The sequence below is a fragment of the Protomyctophum bolini genome, assembly GCF_963924005.1.
Source record: "Protomyctophum bolini genome assembly, chromosome: 12".
NCBI classification, from domain to species: domain Eukaryota; kingdom Metazoa; phylum Chordata; class Actinopteri; order Myctophiformes; family Myctophidae; genus Protomyctophum; species Protomyctophum bolini.
The window spans coordinates 7,055,769-7,070,768 of record NC_137873.1 but is presented as its reverse complement, the minus strand read 5'-3'; the positions used below and the strand labels follow the sequence as shown (position 1 = coordinate 7,070,768).

Sequence of the window (15,000 nt, the reverse complement as noted above, 5' to 3'; positions counted from 1 at the left end):
TCACACCAACTAACTCCATGTCCTCTGTCTGCCTCCTCTTCTCTCACACCAACTAACTCCATGTCCTCTGTCTGCCTCCTCTTCTCTCACACCAACTAACTGCATGTCCTCTGTCTGCCTCCTCTTCTCTCACACCAACTAACTGCATGTCCTCTGTCTGCCTCCTCTTCTCTCACACCAACTAACTGCATGTCCTCTGTCTGCCTCCTCTTCTCTCACACCAACTAACTGCATGTCCTCTGTCTGCCTCCTCTTCTCTCACACCAACTAACTGCATGTCCTCTGTCTGCCTCCTCTTCTCTCACACCAACTAACTCCATGTCCTCTGTCTGCCTCCTCTTCTCTCACACCAACTAACTGCATGTCCTCTGTCTGCCTCCTCTTCTCTCACACCAACTAACTCCATGTCCTCTGTCTGCCTCCTCTTCTCTCACACCAACTAACTGCATGTCCTCTGTCTGCCTCCTCTTCTCTCACACCAACTAACTCCATGTCCTCTGTCTGCCTCCTCTTCTCTCACACCAACTAACTGCATGTCCTCTGTCTGCCTCCTCTTCTCTCACACCAACTAACTGCATGTCCTCTGTCTGCCTCCTCTTCTCTCACACCAACTAACTGCATGTCCTCTGTCTGCCTCCTCTTCTCTCACACCAACTAACTGCATGTCCTCTGTCTGCCTCCTCTTCTCTCACACCAACTAACTGCATGTCCTCTATCACTACATCCATAAATCCCCTCTTTGGTCCTCCTACGCATCGTCAGCTGAGCTTGCCGAATGGCTGTTGTTGCCCAAAATATTAGGTATGGGGGGCTGCTGTACGGGGGTTGCATGCAAAGATGTTCTTTCGATGCGAAGTGAATTGAAGGGTTGAAGATGACAGCTATACCTGGTAGAGGAAGGCCATGTCGATGAGGCCGTTGTGGAGCACTAGAGGTTTCCTGGCACGGAGGAGTTCAGTGAACAACGCACGGACACTCACACCCTGGTTGTCTGATCCTCCCTGGAAGACCGAGAGACAGAGACAGAGAGAAAAGAGGTAGAGGTAGTCGACAAAATCAACACTGGGACACACAGTGAGCAGGCCTGCATCATTCTACACCATACGTGGGCAACTGGCGGCCCGCGGGCCACATGTGGACCCCACCTTCACTTAATGTGGCCCTCGGGTTAATATTACAATACTGATAGATTATTGATTTCAGCTGTTTACAATTTGAAGCATGCATGACCCGCTTTAATTACTTCAGTCTATATAGGTTAATGACTAGTATTAAAATGTTATTGGCTTCTTATTATTGTTTGTTTCCACCGGAAAAAAAACATTTTTAGTTACTCCGCTGCGCCCTCTACTGATATTGCCCAGAGAACTGCCTCATAGAGGATATTTTTCCTCCGGTGAAAAAATATCGCTTTTTGGCCAAAAAGTACCGTTTATACGTGTGGTGGGGGGCTCAGAGTGCTTCCACTAAGGAAAGTAGGCTTTCTATTGACACAACCTGCCTTTGTTTTGGTGAGTAGCAAAAACGTTCTTTTTATTTACGCCAAAGAGGAGAGGCTGGTCTGATTTCGATTTGAGATTTAACATTGGAAGTCCCATATCCTTGTACTGCGGGGGCAGAATCGTAGAAGCAGTAGAAGGATATGGATCAGATCTATACACACCCATACCTTGTTGTTGCCTTTGCAGTAGGGCACGCCCTGGGCGTACTGCTTGTTGAAGTCGAAGCCGTGCTGCACCAGGAACTGCACCGACTGAGGCTCGATGATGTACTCCTCGGAGCACAGCACGGTCAGGTTGTACACCTGGACCAGGTAGCTGTCTGCAGCCTGAGGTGAGGACACAACGAGGGACCATGAACGCATACATTCACTAGTACCTGGACCAGGTAGCTGTCTGCAGCCTGAGGTGAGGACACAACGAGGGACCATGAACGCATGCCAATGTATTTATGTTTTTTAGAATTGCTCTGTTGTTTTTTCACCAGTAGCAATTAGGGGCTGGCGTAAGAAGAGCCATTATGACCTAATGTTTTGCTGATTGACAGTGTCACTGCAGCTTGGTGTGAGTGTCGGGGCCCAGCCCAGGTATTTAACCAGGCTGCTAATCAGGCACAGGTGTTTTGCCAGTGGCAGACGGCAGAGGCTAACAGTTTTCTACTGTGTTCAGGAGGGCTGGTCGCCTGTGTTTGTTACCGTTTCTTTCTTATTATTGTATCTGTATGTTTTATATAGGAAAATGACTGCGGAAAATAAAGCAAAGTTAAACTCAACGGAGATCAGTTTCTACTGGCACACGTAAGAGCTTCCACCTGGCCGTCGGTGTGTTTTAAACTTTAATAAATGAACAAAACGCTGAAACGCATGGATCTTGGAGAAGTGATTTCATTACAAGCAGCGAGTCTGACAGGTAAAACATGAGTTTGTCCCGATGGTCGCCATACAATACCATTGGTCCGACATCTCAAACCCTCACCCTAACGCTAACCTCCCCCGGGGCAGCACACCTAAACCTAACCTTAACCCTCACCCTAACCTCCCACGGGGCAGCACACCTAAACCTAACCTTAACCCTCACCCTAACCTCCCACGGGGCAGCACACCTAAACCTAACCTTAACCCTCACCTCCCACGGGGCAGCACACCTAAACCTAACCTTAACCCTCTCCCAACCCTTAACACACCCCTCACCAACCTTAATCCAGTCGGACCAATGCTATACGTCTAACCAATGCTAGATGTCTAACCAAAGTATGCCTCCCCTTTAGGGAACGTGTAACATGTAACTCATGTCTAGAACCAACTAGAGTGTTGATTCTAGACATGAGTAAAGCAAAGAGGAACAACTTATTTCACCTTATCGTCCAGTGTTTTGTAGCAGGCGAAGCCCAGAGAGAGGATGGAACGAGAGCGTGCTGCGTGGCATATGGCTTTATATCGCTCTTCTATGCATCTGAAAGACACATGGAATTCAAAGTTAAAAACAGCAGCTGGTAAAATTAACATAGTCCTCTAAACTAAAACCGAAACTGTGAGCCCACTAAAATGAAAAAGAAAAAAAAAAACATGACAATTTCACGGAGATGTGTCAAGTTCAGCTCCCGTCTTGGCTGCTTTTTTTAAATAACAAAAGCTGTGTTTTAACTGGCTGCATAGCCATGCACATACGTGTGCTGTGCACGTCACATATGCAGCATATCTCCTTACTAGACTCAGGCGTGCACCGCACAGCCAAGAATCAAACGCTGCCATCAACATTACATCATACTCTAAAGCCATTTGACTCCATTTACACAGACATTTACTGAAGATGAATGCAGAGATGACATTAAGAAGAAAAGAAGACCAAAACTCACTCAGCCAGCAAGGCTTTCCTGTTCCCAAGACCACTGAGCTCCTGGAAACAGCAGACAGACACTGGTTATTATCACACTATAGCTGCCGGCCACACCATGATTCACAGTCTCTGAAAACCACTCCGATTGACATACATACAGTGAATTGAAATAATTTAGTAAAAAAACAGAGGTCCAAAATACAGAAAAGGTAACCGACGGTCCAGAAAGGAAAGGAACTGCACACATGCCAGTGTGTGCAGGGACATCCGTGGATATGCACGACTTGGGATATCTGTGGATATGCACGACTTGGGATATCTGTGGATATGCACGACTTATGATATCCGTGGATATGCTCCTGAGGAGGAGGATTCTAAAAACGACTTATAAATCCTAAAGCGTTGTTTACACACTGCACTGTGCAACGGTCCTATGCTGGAAAGTGGAAACCCTTTCGGAACCCTCGGTTACCGTTTCTGAATTTTGGCCGACAACATCTCACCAACACTCAAGCGGCGGCGCGGCTCTCCGTGAACGGAGGGTAATAGGGTATGTATACATCTGCAGATTCTGCATCCCATGGAGAGTGGAATAACCACTCGGGGACTCTGGGCTACCGTCGGCCAAAAATCAGAAACGGTAACCGAGCCGTTCCAAAAGGGGCTATAGTGTGTGTAGTGTGTGTACATCTGGAGTAGTTGTAGCCCCACAAGCAGAACCCAAATGTAGTAAAGTTTCGGACACTTTGATTACTTTACCCATTGGGTCCTGGTTCACGCTGGGCTGCCACCAGTTACGCACACACAAGCACACACAAATACAATGTAAACACGTAAGGAGAAAAGATTCGGCGCGGTTTTATGCCATTTTTACCTGTGTTGGCTTACGAATGTGCGAACTATAAGTACCTTACATACCTCTGAGAAAATCTCCTGTGTCGCGGAAGCCGTTAAGTATTTTTAATCTATGTTTGATTAAAAATGTCGCTTCTTCCTACCTTGTTTATTGACACCTCATTGTACCGCCTATCTGGCTAGCTAGTGGTGCTATAGCTATGACGTAGCTGGCACAAGACAACCGCACATCGGGAGGCGGTACAATAAACGGTAAATAAACAAGAGGAAATCAAAGCGACATTTTTAATCAAACATGGATTAAAAATACTTAACGGCTTCCGCGACACAGGAGATTTTATCAGAGGTATGTAGGTACTTATAGTTCGCACATTCGTAAGCCAACACAAGAAAAAACGTGGTAATACCGCGCCGATCGACTAAACGATGAGTTTGTTTATATCCGCGTTCCAACAATCGCATTAGAAAATCTTATCATGACCAGGAACCCTACATAAAGCGACAATCAAATTTCATAAAAGCTTTATGTAGGGTTCCGAGAGGGGCTAGAGTAGTTGTAGCTCTGGTCCATAGCTCTAATGCGTTGCATTAGAGCTATGGACCAGAGCTATAGTAGTAGTAGTATGTGTGTATTATACTACTCAACTCACTGTATCCACTGCTATGAAAGAGGACGTTCTGATGGCCAACAGCATCGCAGGCCACAGCTCTTTGAAGTTGTCATTCTGAACATCAACCACTGGTACTATCATCGACGAGGAGGTCGTATCCATGATCACGTCTTGTTGGATTTATAATAATATGGGCTTAATAAGTATTTGTTTCTGCGAAATAAGTGTAGTTCAGGGATAAACTAAAAAATAATAATAATACCAAGAATGTCGATCTGCACACTGAAGCTCACACTAGCTAACTATCCTAGCAGTGTAAAAGCCACCGTGATAGCAACAAAGCAATGTTCCGACATGTTGACTATAGCTACGGCACTAATATAATTAATATCTGCTATTGTTTTACTGTTATTACTTGGGTTTAGTGTTTTCCGAAGCTGCGTTCACTCAACATGCTAAGATGTAAACACTAACAGCGTGCTGTTGTTGTTGGAGGAGGAAGGGGTCCTGGCTTGAAGGACCACCTCAGACCATATAGCCCTATTGATATTTGCCTGTTTTACTAAAACTAAAAAACTAAATAAAACTAATACAACAAACACAAAGATGTCTTCTTTTTTTGGCGTTCAAGTTCATGTATGACATCCTATTTGTACATAAAACACGATGTTGCTTAGTAGTAGTTAAGATAACTGCATCGGCATGCCGAGGACAGCTAGAACGCCACTAAGTGCGCCATTTTGGCTACGCCACTGACGCCATTTGGCTCAAACAAGTCAAACAACCGCTGTGTTCACTGTTAAATAGCATCATTTTGTGTAACCTTTTAAACATTATCTCACGGCCGTGTGTTTGTAGACGAGTCCTCGTGGCTCATTGAAATGCGAGTTATGATGCGACATTATGTATTTGTTTAGTTTCTTTTACCTTCCCTCCCTCGCTAGGTAAAAGTAAGTGATGCATAGTCAGACTCGCTCAGACGTGCAGCTACTAACGTCATCGCCATTTAGCGTTTAGATATTTTATAGTATTATTATTAATTATTATTATTATAATAATTATAATGGGTGGCTGCTCGGCTCCAAACTGCTCCAACTCCACCACCATAGGGAAACAGCTGTTCAGGTGGGTCCACCCCCCCCCCCCTCCCGTCTTCCCCCCCCATCCATAGCACTGTAGGCTACTGTACTTTTTTTTTCTTCCCTTTTTTCCTTTTTTATTATGATGATTTCCTGTTTTTATTTTATATATATATTGTGTATATTATATTTGAACGTCTCTACATGTTCTGATGAATTGAAAGTTTGTGGAACCTATGTTGTATAAACAATAATAAGTGTTTTATTTGACTTGTGCTTTCGTTTGAAATGTACTACCCATGCGGTTCCCAATTCTGCATACTGTGAAATATAATATGTTAAATCAATCAATCGATTGATCGATCAGGTTCCCCAAGGACCCCATCAGGAACAAGAAATGGGTCGTCAACTGCCGGAGAGATTTTATGCCAACTGATCACTCCAGACTGTGCCAGGTAAAAAAAAAGAAAACAAATCATGCCACACATGATTGGTGGAAAAAGTACTCAAATGTTTTTACTTGAGTAAAAGCATCAATACTGCAATGTAGAAATACTGTTTGTTATTATGAAGCACCAGAAGCAAAAGTGGGCGGCGGTGGATCAGGGCGTAGAGTGGCCGGATGGGATCGGAACCGCGAGGTTGCCAGTTCGAACCCTGTGGGCTCCCCCCAGAGTTTGTGTCGAAGTGTCCTTGAGCAAGACTCCGAACACCTAATTGCTCCCGATGTGCTGCGTGGTTTCCTCTGTCGTGTGTGTGTGTCTCTGTGTGTGTGAAAGTAATGCGCAATCTATGTAAAGCGCCTTGGATAAAGGCGCTTTATAAATGCACCATTTAAAAGCACTCATTTTGCAGAATGTATTTAAAAAATATATATATTCTGTTAAATGTAGTAAATGTACTTAGTTACTTTTCCACCACTGCAAACTGTGCCAGGTAAAAAGTTCAATTCGAAGGCGCTTTATTGGTTGTTTCCAAATGGAAACAAGCCAATAGGCTTTCTTGGATTCATCCTTTTAGCTTGTCCATGCAAACTGTTAATAAAGTATTCAATCAAAGACGAGAGTAGATTAATGTCCACAGCTGAGCTCAGCCTATACCCCTCCTGGCCAAACTCCTGATTAAGCCTCAAAGTCGACTGATGATGGACAAAGGACACATGTAAGCCTGAGAGTACAGAATGGTCCCGTTTGCAAACTGTCAAATGGAACTGTCCAAAAAACAAAGCTAAACAGAATCCAGGTCTGACGAATTGAGCGCGTCAGCGAGTGCAACAAATTCACGGGACGGCGCTCACGTAAATACGCTCGAGTTGTCGGCGCACGGCGACTGCTCCCCAGTGCTCCGCGCAAAAAAACCGCAGGTCTCATTGGAAATTAACTATAGGCACGTTATATCGCTTCACGTGTGAAAGGCCCTTTTAGACTGACTGTATCATAGCACTATATTTTTGTAACCGTGTGTGTGTGTGTGTGTGTGTGTGTGTGTGCATGCGTGCGTGTGTGCGCGCGTGCAGGACCACTTCGAACAGAGTCAGTTTGAGGAGATCGCCCGGACGCCCGCCGGAGGCAAGAAGCTGAAGCCCAACGCCATCCCCACCGTCTTCAAGGAAGGACCGCCGCTGAAGGACCCTCCATACCCAGTCGTCACCAACACCACCTCCACCTCCTCCTCCTCCTCCCCATACCTCCTGATGCCCCTCAAAACGGAACCAGGTAATACACCCTGTAACAGACCATGGGCATTGTCCCACAAGTCCAACAAACGGACATGGGGGAGACAGACAGGGCCTTCGCAGTGGCCACGCCCCTTCTCTTTGGAACTCACTCCCCAACTCACATCAGAGCTGCCCCCCCACCTTCGAAATGTTCAAAAGCACACTCAAAACCCACCTTTTCAAACTGGCTTTCCCTACATAACCCCCCCCCCCACACACACACGCACACACACACACACGCACCCCCTTCTTGTTTGTCCCCTTTGATTTAGATTTATAGTTTTTAACCTTTTAAACCTTTTTAAATAGTTTTCTAATAAAAATATAATCTGTACTTCTTTCTGTAAAGCGACTTTGGGTATACCCAGAAAAGAGCTATATAAATTGTATATATTATTATTATTGTACGGCCCGCGGGCCAAATACTCTGACCGGCCCCGCGAAAAATTACTTGATAATTAAAAAAATAAAACATACTTTCATTATCATATGGGTGGACTAAAACCCGCATTGCTTTTATTTAGAATGTATTGTAATGTAATTTAGATGTATTCTCAGTTCTCACACTTATTCACACTTATAATGGGCACTGTTTCTACTGTCATGTACGAACGGGGTTAACCCATTCTGGGGCGGGGAACCCATTTTGGTGTTAGCATCATGTTATGCTTTAGCTATTGAAAAATAGCAGATCTACAATCTCATAGCGCGCCACCGAGTGGCGCGCTACGAGCTTGTAGGTCTGCTATTTTTGAAAAATTAGAATCTGATCTCAGGTCAGAATGGGTTATAATCAGACCCGTGTGTGTCCCAGTGGAAACTTCGTATGAATCTGATCTCGGGTCAGAACGGGGTTAATAACATTGTTAATAGCGTTGTCGTGTCCTCCTCCTCAGTGGACAGAGAGCTGGGCTTCGGGGAGCACGGCTACGCCAGACGCACCCCTCTGCCCGGCCTGGAGGACGACGAGGCGGACGGAGCGGCGGAGGAGCTGCAGCCTCCCTGCACGCACTGTCAGCTCCTCAAGAAGCAGCTGCAGGAGCAGGAGCGCCACACTGCGCGTCTGCAGAAAGAGGTGAGCGCCCACACTGCGCGTCTGCAGAAAGAGGTGAGCGCCCACACTGCGCGTCTGCAGAAAGAGGTGAGCGCCACACTGCGCGTCTGCAGAAAGAGGTGAGCGCCACACTGCGCGTCTGCAGAAAGAGGTGAGCGGGAGACGCAGCCTGGCTGCAGAGAGAGGTGAGCGGGAGACGCAGCACGTCTGCAGAGAGAGGTGAGCGGGAGACGCAGCCTGGCTGCAGAGAGAGGTGAGCGGGAGACGCAGCCTGGCTGCAGAGAGAGGTGAGCGGGAGACGCAGCACGTCTGCAGAGAGAGGTGAGCGGGAGACGCAGCCTGGCTGCAGAGAGAGGTGAGCGGGAGACGCAGCCTGGCTGCAGAGAGAGGTGAGCACTCGATGCTCACCTCGGTGGCTCGTAGCGCTACGAGCTTGTAGGTCTGCTATTTTAGAAAAATCTTAAAAACGCGGCACAAATCTTTGAATATATATTCTTTCAGAAGACTTTTTTTTGTTTTTTGTTTTTTTACGTCGGGCCTATTACACAGTGGTATCAGATGGTATACAATTAAGCAATATTACACGAGAGGGTGTTGTTTAACTTCAGTGATGCTTGCGGAACTCGACTTCGTCTCGTTCCTGACCGCATCCCTGTCGTGGCAATAATCACGTTAAACAACACCCTCGAGTGTAATATTGCAATTCTACAAGTGTTACCCTTAAAACAAAGAAAATCGCTGAAGAAATATATTTTTTTAATGACAGATGTAGTCACTACGACCTAGCCTGACACTCAGCCTGAATTTTCATTTCGTTTCACTAATTTTTTAATGTGGCTAGGTGAACAGTAGTGGTTTGATCACAGGCTAGAAACCGTTTCAACCAATCAGATTGCTTCCTCTTAACGACCCGTTGTAGAATTGATAATGGAGTACACAACTTGCAATATCACAGTTTGTGGGCTTCGGGAAGATGTTTCTTTTATCTCTAATTATAACCCTGTTTCTCTCTCTCTCTCTCTCTCTCTCGCTCTCTCCCCCTCCCTCCCCCCGCCAGGCGGAGGAGATGAAGAAGCGCCTGTTCCGCCTGGACCGCGTGGAGAAGAGCCTGCAGAGCTTCCTGTTCGAGGACCAGATCCGCGCGCTCTCCCTCGCCAAGCACTCGCGGCGCGCCGTCTGGTCCCCGGAGACCGTGCTCAGGGCGCGCAAGGTCCGCGCGGCGGTGGGCACCAAGGGCTACGAGTACATGCGGGAGCTGGGCTACCCGCTGCCCTCCTACCGCACGCTGTGCAACCGCCTGGAGACCAAGATCATGGTCACCGCCACGGACATGAGCCCCGAGGAGCTGGCCGAGCTGGGCCTGGGCCTCATGGCCACCTGCGGTGGTGGAGCCGGGGGCGGGGCCGGGGGGGGCGGCACCAGTCCCTCGGCTGACGCCGTGGTGGTCGGGGGGGACGAGGAGGAGGACGAGGAGGAGGAGGAAGAGGAGGAGGAGGAGGAGGAGGAACTCATAGCCGGGGTCTTGTCCTGAAGCGAACCCCCCCCCGCCCCCCTTCTAGGCTGCTCCTCCTCTTTGCACATTAACCCATTCTGACCTGAGATCAGATTCTACAAAATGTTCTTCTACATCCTGACAGTTTTCTGAAAAAGCGATGTTTCTATATGTCAGTCGTTCTTCGATAAAAATAAAAAAATAGCAGACCTACGAGCTCGTAGCGCGCCACTCGGTGGCGCGCTATGAGCTTGTAGATCTGCTATTTTTCAATAGCTAAAGCATGACATAATGCTGACACCAAATGGGGTTCCCCGCCCCAAAATGGGTGAACTGTTTGGATTATGTTGTTACACGACAGCGGGGGGGGGGAAGAGACATGTGATCGCCCGAACACAAACAATGATTGGCCGTGCTAACTGCTTGCAACTAGGGGTCAGGGGTCGGGAACCTCTGGGTAACCCGAGGATTCCATTCTGATTCAGAGAGGGCTACGATTCGATTATAAATGATCGATTACCTTCGATTATACATGATCGATTACCTGCATCTCCATGTGTTCCCCCCCCCCCCTCAACTGTGTGACTAATAAACAAAGTGCTTTATAATGATCCGTAATGAAAACGCATTTATTTACTTACTATTATCTTTTATCATTACACTACAAACAAACAAAAAAAAACGTTACGCAGCTTTCTGTAAAACATTTTTTTAATAATAATGAATTCTGTACAAACATCGATTTTTCACATTTGTGAATCGATTCATAATCGTCCCATGTCCGCATCACGATTAATCTATGAATCAATGTTATTTTCCACCCCTACTTGCAACCATTATCCACCAATGGCAAAGTACGCAAAGTATGTTTAGTTTTTATCAGTGACCAAAAAAATGTCTTTACTGTATTATTCCCCCCCCCCCCCCCCCGAAGCACATGTAGCTATAGCTGCTGTATAAATTTAACTTTAGGTCAATTTGCATCGCTGCCGAAGGCAACTTTATTAGTCGTTACGTAAGTTGAATTCATTCAGGCACATTGTCTCTAACTAGCTGGCAGAGAACGCCAGAGAGTTTTAGTCCAACAGTTAAGGCTCTTCTCACACAGCTTGCTCCTTCATATGATGGAGAAGAAAAGGGATTGACCAAAAGGTCTGGAAGGAAGCATGAACAGCAGCCAGTCACCAAGAGGAAGTCCTATAGGAACGAACCCTAGGAACAATCCCCAGCATCCATACCAATCCTACCTTTTCCTTGCAATTTCGTCCAAAAAAATAAAAGAACTGTTCACTGGTGCACGGACGGACCACCATGCAGGGAGGCCTGGGGTGATAGGAAATTGGGAAGGAGGAGGAGGAGTAGGGCAAGGGCTTTTACGGGACCGTCTAGAAGTCAGACTACTCGTCAAACCTCTCCTTCCAACGTGGATTAAGCCCCTCTGAGGCGGCAGCATCTACGTCTACATCAAAACATCGATGGCTCAACGAGCAGGACACTGCTTGATCTCCTTTTTACTCATTGAACTCTACCAGGAACCAAATAGCAGTTTTTATTTATTTTTCTATAATTTTTATCCCACGATTTTGTAACCCATTTTTCACCCCTGTGTCAATGATCTAATGTGATCCTGGGCTCTACACACCCTCCGCCAACCTGGGGAGAGCAACGGACTTGAACTCATGCTTCTTTCTATGCATGAGTGTCCCAAGTTGCTCCTTTTACACCTGACAGGGGGGGAGTTTCCCTGGTTGGACGTAGCGCGTGGAAGGAACACGTTAACCAACTAGTCCCTTTCCCCTCCATCAGGCGCAGTTTAGAGACCAGGATTACTGCATGTTTTTGTGAGGGTACGTACGTACCCTAGGGGACACGGGGAGAACATGTGAGGGTACCTACCCTAGGGGACACGGGGAGAACATGCAAACTCCACACAGAAAGGCCCTTTCGCCAACCCCGCCTCGGGTATGGGCACTGATGACGTGGAGGAGAGGACATGCCGCGAATCGAACCCAGGACCTTCTAGCTGTGAGGCGACGGCACTACCGACTGTGCCACCGTGCGCCCTGAATAGCAGGTTTTTAAGTCAACCTTCAATTCTGTTTGCTGTTTACGCCAGTGTTCTTGCATGTTTAGCCCTTTGACTACAAGTCGTGAATATTACTAAGGACAATGTTTACAAATCATGCATATTGACAGGGAACTGAACATGCAAAAGCATAATATATTATAGAGGGTATGCGCGTGACATTATCATCATAACTGGAAGTTATACAGGAACGCCCACTGAGTGGCAAAAAACAACTTTCTGGCCTTGACAGCCCATATACATCCAAACAGAAGAGTCCTATCTTATTGCATTAAATGACTTTAAACAACATTAAACACTTTGCCACTCGATCTGCCATTCACTTCATGCATGTGCATACCCTCTATAGTCCATTTAGTACACCATTATTTAATTTGTTCCCCCGTTTAATTGTTTTATTTATATCAATGTTCGAATAGGCAATGCATTGTTTTGTTACCCTTTTTTCCCCTAGTCATTAATATACATCTGGCCTGTCATGAAATTTGCAGAATGAATTCTCTCCTTACATTTCTTTGTTGCCACTATTCTTGCTGGCTCACCTGCCAGTGAGATAAAGCCGTGACACTGGTGTGCTTATGCAGAGATAAGATTTGATTAAATCAGTATCTATCAAACTGATACGGCTCGGATGAGAATGAATCGGTATTTAATTAGCGGTTAGATGAGAGTGAATCAGCAGATAAGAGGTCACACCTAAAAGGCCAGAACAATATGGGTTATCAACTTATCATTGTTACCCTATTGCACTGTATATGAATGCACTAGTCTAGGGAATGTTTCTTGTAAAAGTGTTTGCTTATAGGATTGGTGTGTACTTTGACCTGCAGTCACTCAGAGAGACAGAGCTCGTGGGTTGTGTGTGCGTGGATGGTTGCAAACAACACACATTCGAAGTCAACGTTCATTCCACCCCGCACCACACCGCACGTGCATAGATCATGGCTTTTGAACATGGATTAATCGGAGTGAGGCTTCTAACGTTAGAATATATTTTATACATCAAAGGCTATCATGTTGTCAGCCGATCTGCTAACCTTTCGGCCTTCATGTCCATTTGGCAGAGCATCAGTTTTGTCACATGGCGGTCAAGCTACCATAGTTCAAAGCCTCATGAAGCGACGCATATAGCAAAGTAAATATTGCTCAATAATGGGGTCAATATCTCCAGTGGGGAGAGAGGGGGACGTGTGGGGGGGGGGGGGGGGGGGGGGGGGGAGAGAGGAAAATAACAAACTAGTACATTTGACCACTTGAGATGAACAGCGATCCCCAAGGTCACAGTGTGGTTTGCGGATCTGCTATTTTAGCAAACTTTTAAAGATTACATTAATTCTCCGCTTTTAAGACGTTTGGGGGGGGATGCCTAGAATAACACGCCCAAAATTGGGACACCTGCAGGGTAAATGTGATCAAGGGATTGCGGTCCTGGTTTGGAACAATGTCTGCCAACTATTGTGTTTTGTTCAGTGATTGAAGATGTATTCTGTACAGTCTGCACCGGTATTTTAAACATTGAATGATCTATTCTAAAGCTTTCACAGATCTGTCTACATTCCAGTGCTGCTCTATATCTAGTACTAGCCATCGGCAGATATGACGCTGCAAATGATCGGAGATGGGATATCGGTCATACTTTCATAACCGTGCACCCCTATAGTCCCTACAGTATCTATTCTATATCATGCGAGTTATTGTCTGTTTCTCTCGGTGTCGCCCAAACTGTAGGCCTATATTGTTACGGCCAAATAAGGGTGTCCTGTCCTGTCTAATGTGATCCTGGGCTCTACACACCCTCCTCCAACCTAGTCCCCATATATGGGGGACATGGGGAGAGCAACGGACTTGAACTCATGCTTCCTTCATGCCTGAGTGTCCAAGTTGCTCCTTTACACCTGACAGGGGGGGAGTTTCCCTGGTTGGACGTATAGCGCGTGGAAGGAACACGTTATTCCAACCAGTTCCTTTCCCCTCCATCAGGCGCCCCGGCTGGCCAGGGGGAGGCAGTTTAGAGACCAGGATTACTGCATGTTTTTGTGAGGGTATCTACCCTCATTGCCTCATTGTTTTTTAACCCAAATGTTTGTTTTTAGCAGCAGTATTTAACTAACTGATGTTTTGCCATTCCAAAACGCCTACACTCTCTCTCTCTCTCTCTCTCTCTCTCTCTCTCTCTCTGTTTGTCTTGTTCTTGTAGGCGGGGCTTAGCTAACCAAGGCACTTAAAAACAACGGGACATCCACGTGTTGCTCATGTGGGTCACAGGAACAGAGACCGCAGACTGAGAGGTCAGTGATGTCTTATTTTTAACATGTTTTATTTATACGCCTATAATTCCTTGCCATTGTTTGTGTGTGTGTGTGTGTGTGTGTGTGTGTGTGTGTGTGTGTGTGTGTGTGTGTGTGTGTGTGTGTAATTTCCTAAAAATTCTAAATGGTATAGGCCCACACATTATTCTTCATTCCTGTCTTTTTGTTTTTGTCAGTGCACACGTTTTACTGGATAGCAAATAGCTGTGATGCTACCAGCAATAATTTGATGCCATTGTTTTAACAAAATGCCCTATAGTTTATCGACTCTGAAATAGTTTTGGAATGTTTAGTTTATATTAACAACTGAAAATCTATATACTATATAGGCTACAAGCTTACAAAATCTATAGGCCTATACTATTACCGTATTACGCATGGCAATGCATTCATTAATGTACAGGGTGTTGGTGTTGCGGTATGTTTTGAGCTTGTAGATCTGCTATAGTTTATGCCAGTTTG

General features: G+C 46.0%; 3 protein-coding genes across 4 annotated transcripts in view; 2 read left to right on the top strand and 1 right to left on the bottom strand.

The window, feature by feature from the left end:
- The window catches only part of toe1 (target of EGR1, exonuclease), a 9,859-nt gene extending 4,565 nt beyond the window's left edge, over positions 1 to 5,294 (bottom strand). For both annotated transcript variants that reach the window (XM_080777570.1, XM_080777571.1), the window contains exons 1-5: positions 4,841 to 5,294; positions 3,355 to 3,395; positions 2,855 to 2,951; positions 1,670 to 1,828; positions 888 to 1,001 (exon numbers count right to left, since the gene is read on the bottom strand). In XM_080777570.1, coding sequence (XP_080633696.1) covers positions 888 to 1,001; positions 1,670 to 1,828; positions 2,855 to 2,951; positions 3,355 to 3,395; positions 4,841 to 4,963 — 534 coding nt within the window. In that variant the 5' untranslated portion in view covers positions 4,964 to 5,294. The remainder of the gene's footprint in view (positions 1 to 887; positions 1,002 to 1,669; positions 1,829 to 2,854; positions 2,952 to 3,354; positions 3,396 to 4,840) is intronic.
- A 319-nt stretch (positions 5,295 to 5,613) lies between these two features.
- LOC308325448 (uncharacterized protein) lies at positions 5,614 to 10,182 on the top strand (the record flags this gene model as incomplete). Its single annotated transcript, XM_080777940.1, has 5 exons — positions 5,614 to 5,926; positions 6,248 to 6,335; positions 7,397 to 7,595; positions 8,494 to 8,672; positions 9,709 to 10,182. The coding sequence occupies exons 1-5, from the start codon at positions 5,865 to 5,867 to the stop codon at positions 10,180 to 10,182; spliced, it is 1,002 nt and encodes a 333-aa protein (XP_080634066.1). The 5' UTR covers positions 5,614 to 5,864.
- Positions 10,183 to 14,467: 4,285 nt separating this feature from the next.
- selenop2 (selenoprotein P2) overlaps positions 14,468 to 15,000 on the top strand; it is a gene marked incomplete at its 3' end in the record, with an annotated part of 6,345 nt that continues 5,812 nt past the window's right edge. The window contains exon 1 of the mRNA XM_080777939.1: positions 14,468 to 14,517. The remainder of the gene's footprint in view (positions 14,518 to 15,000) is intronic.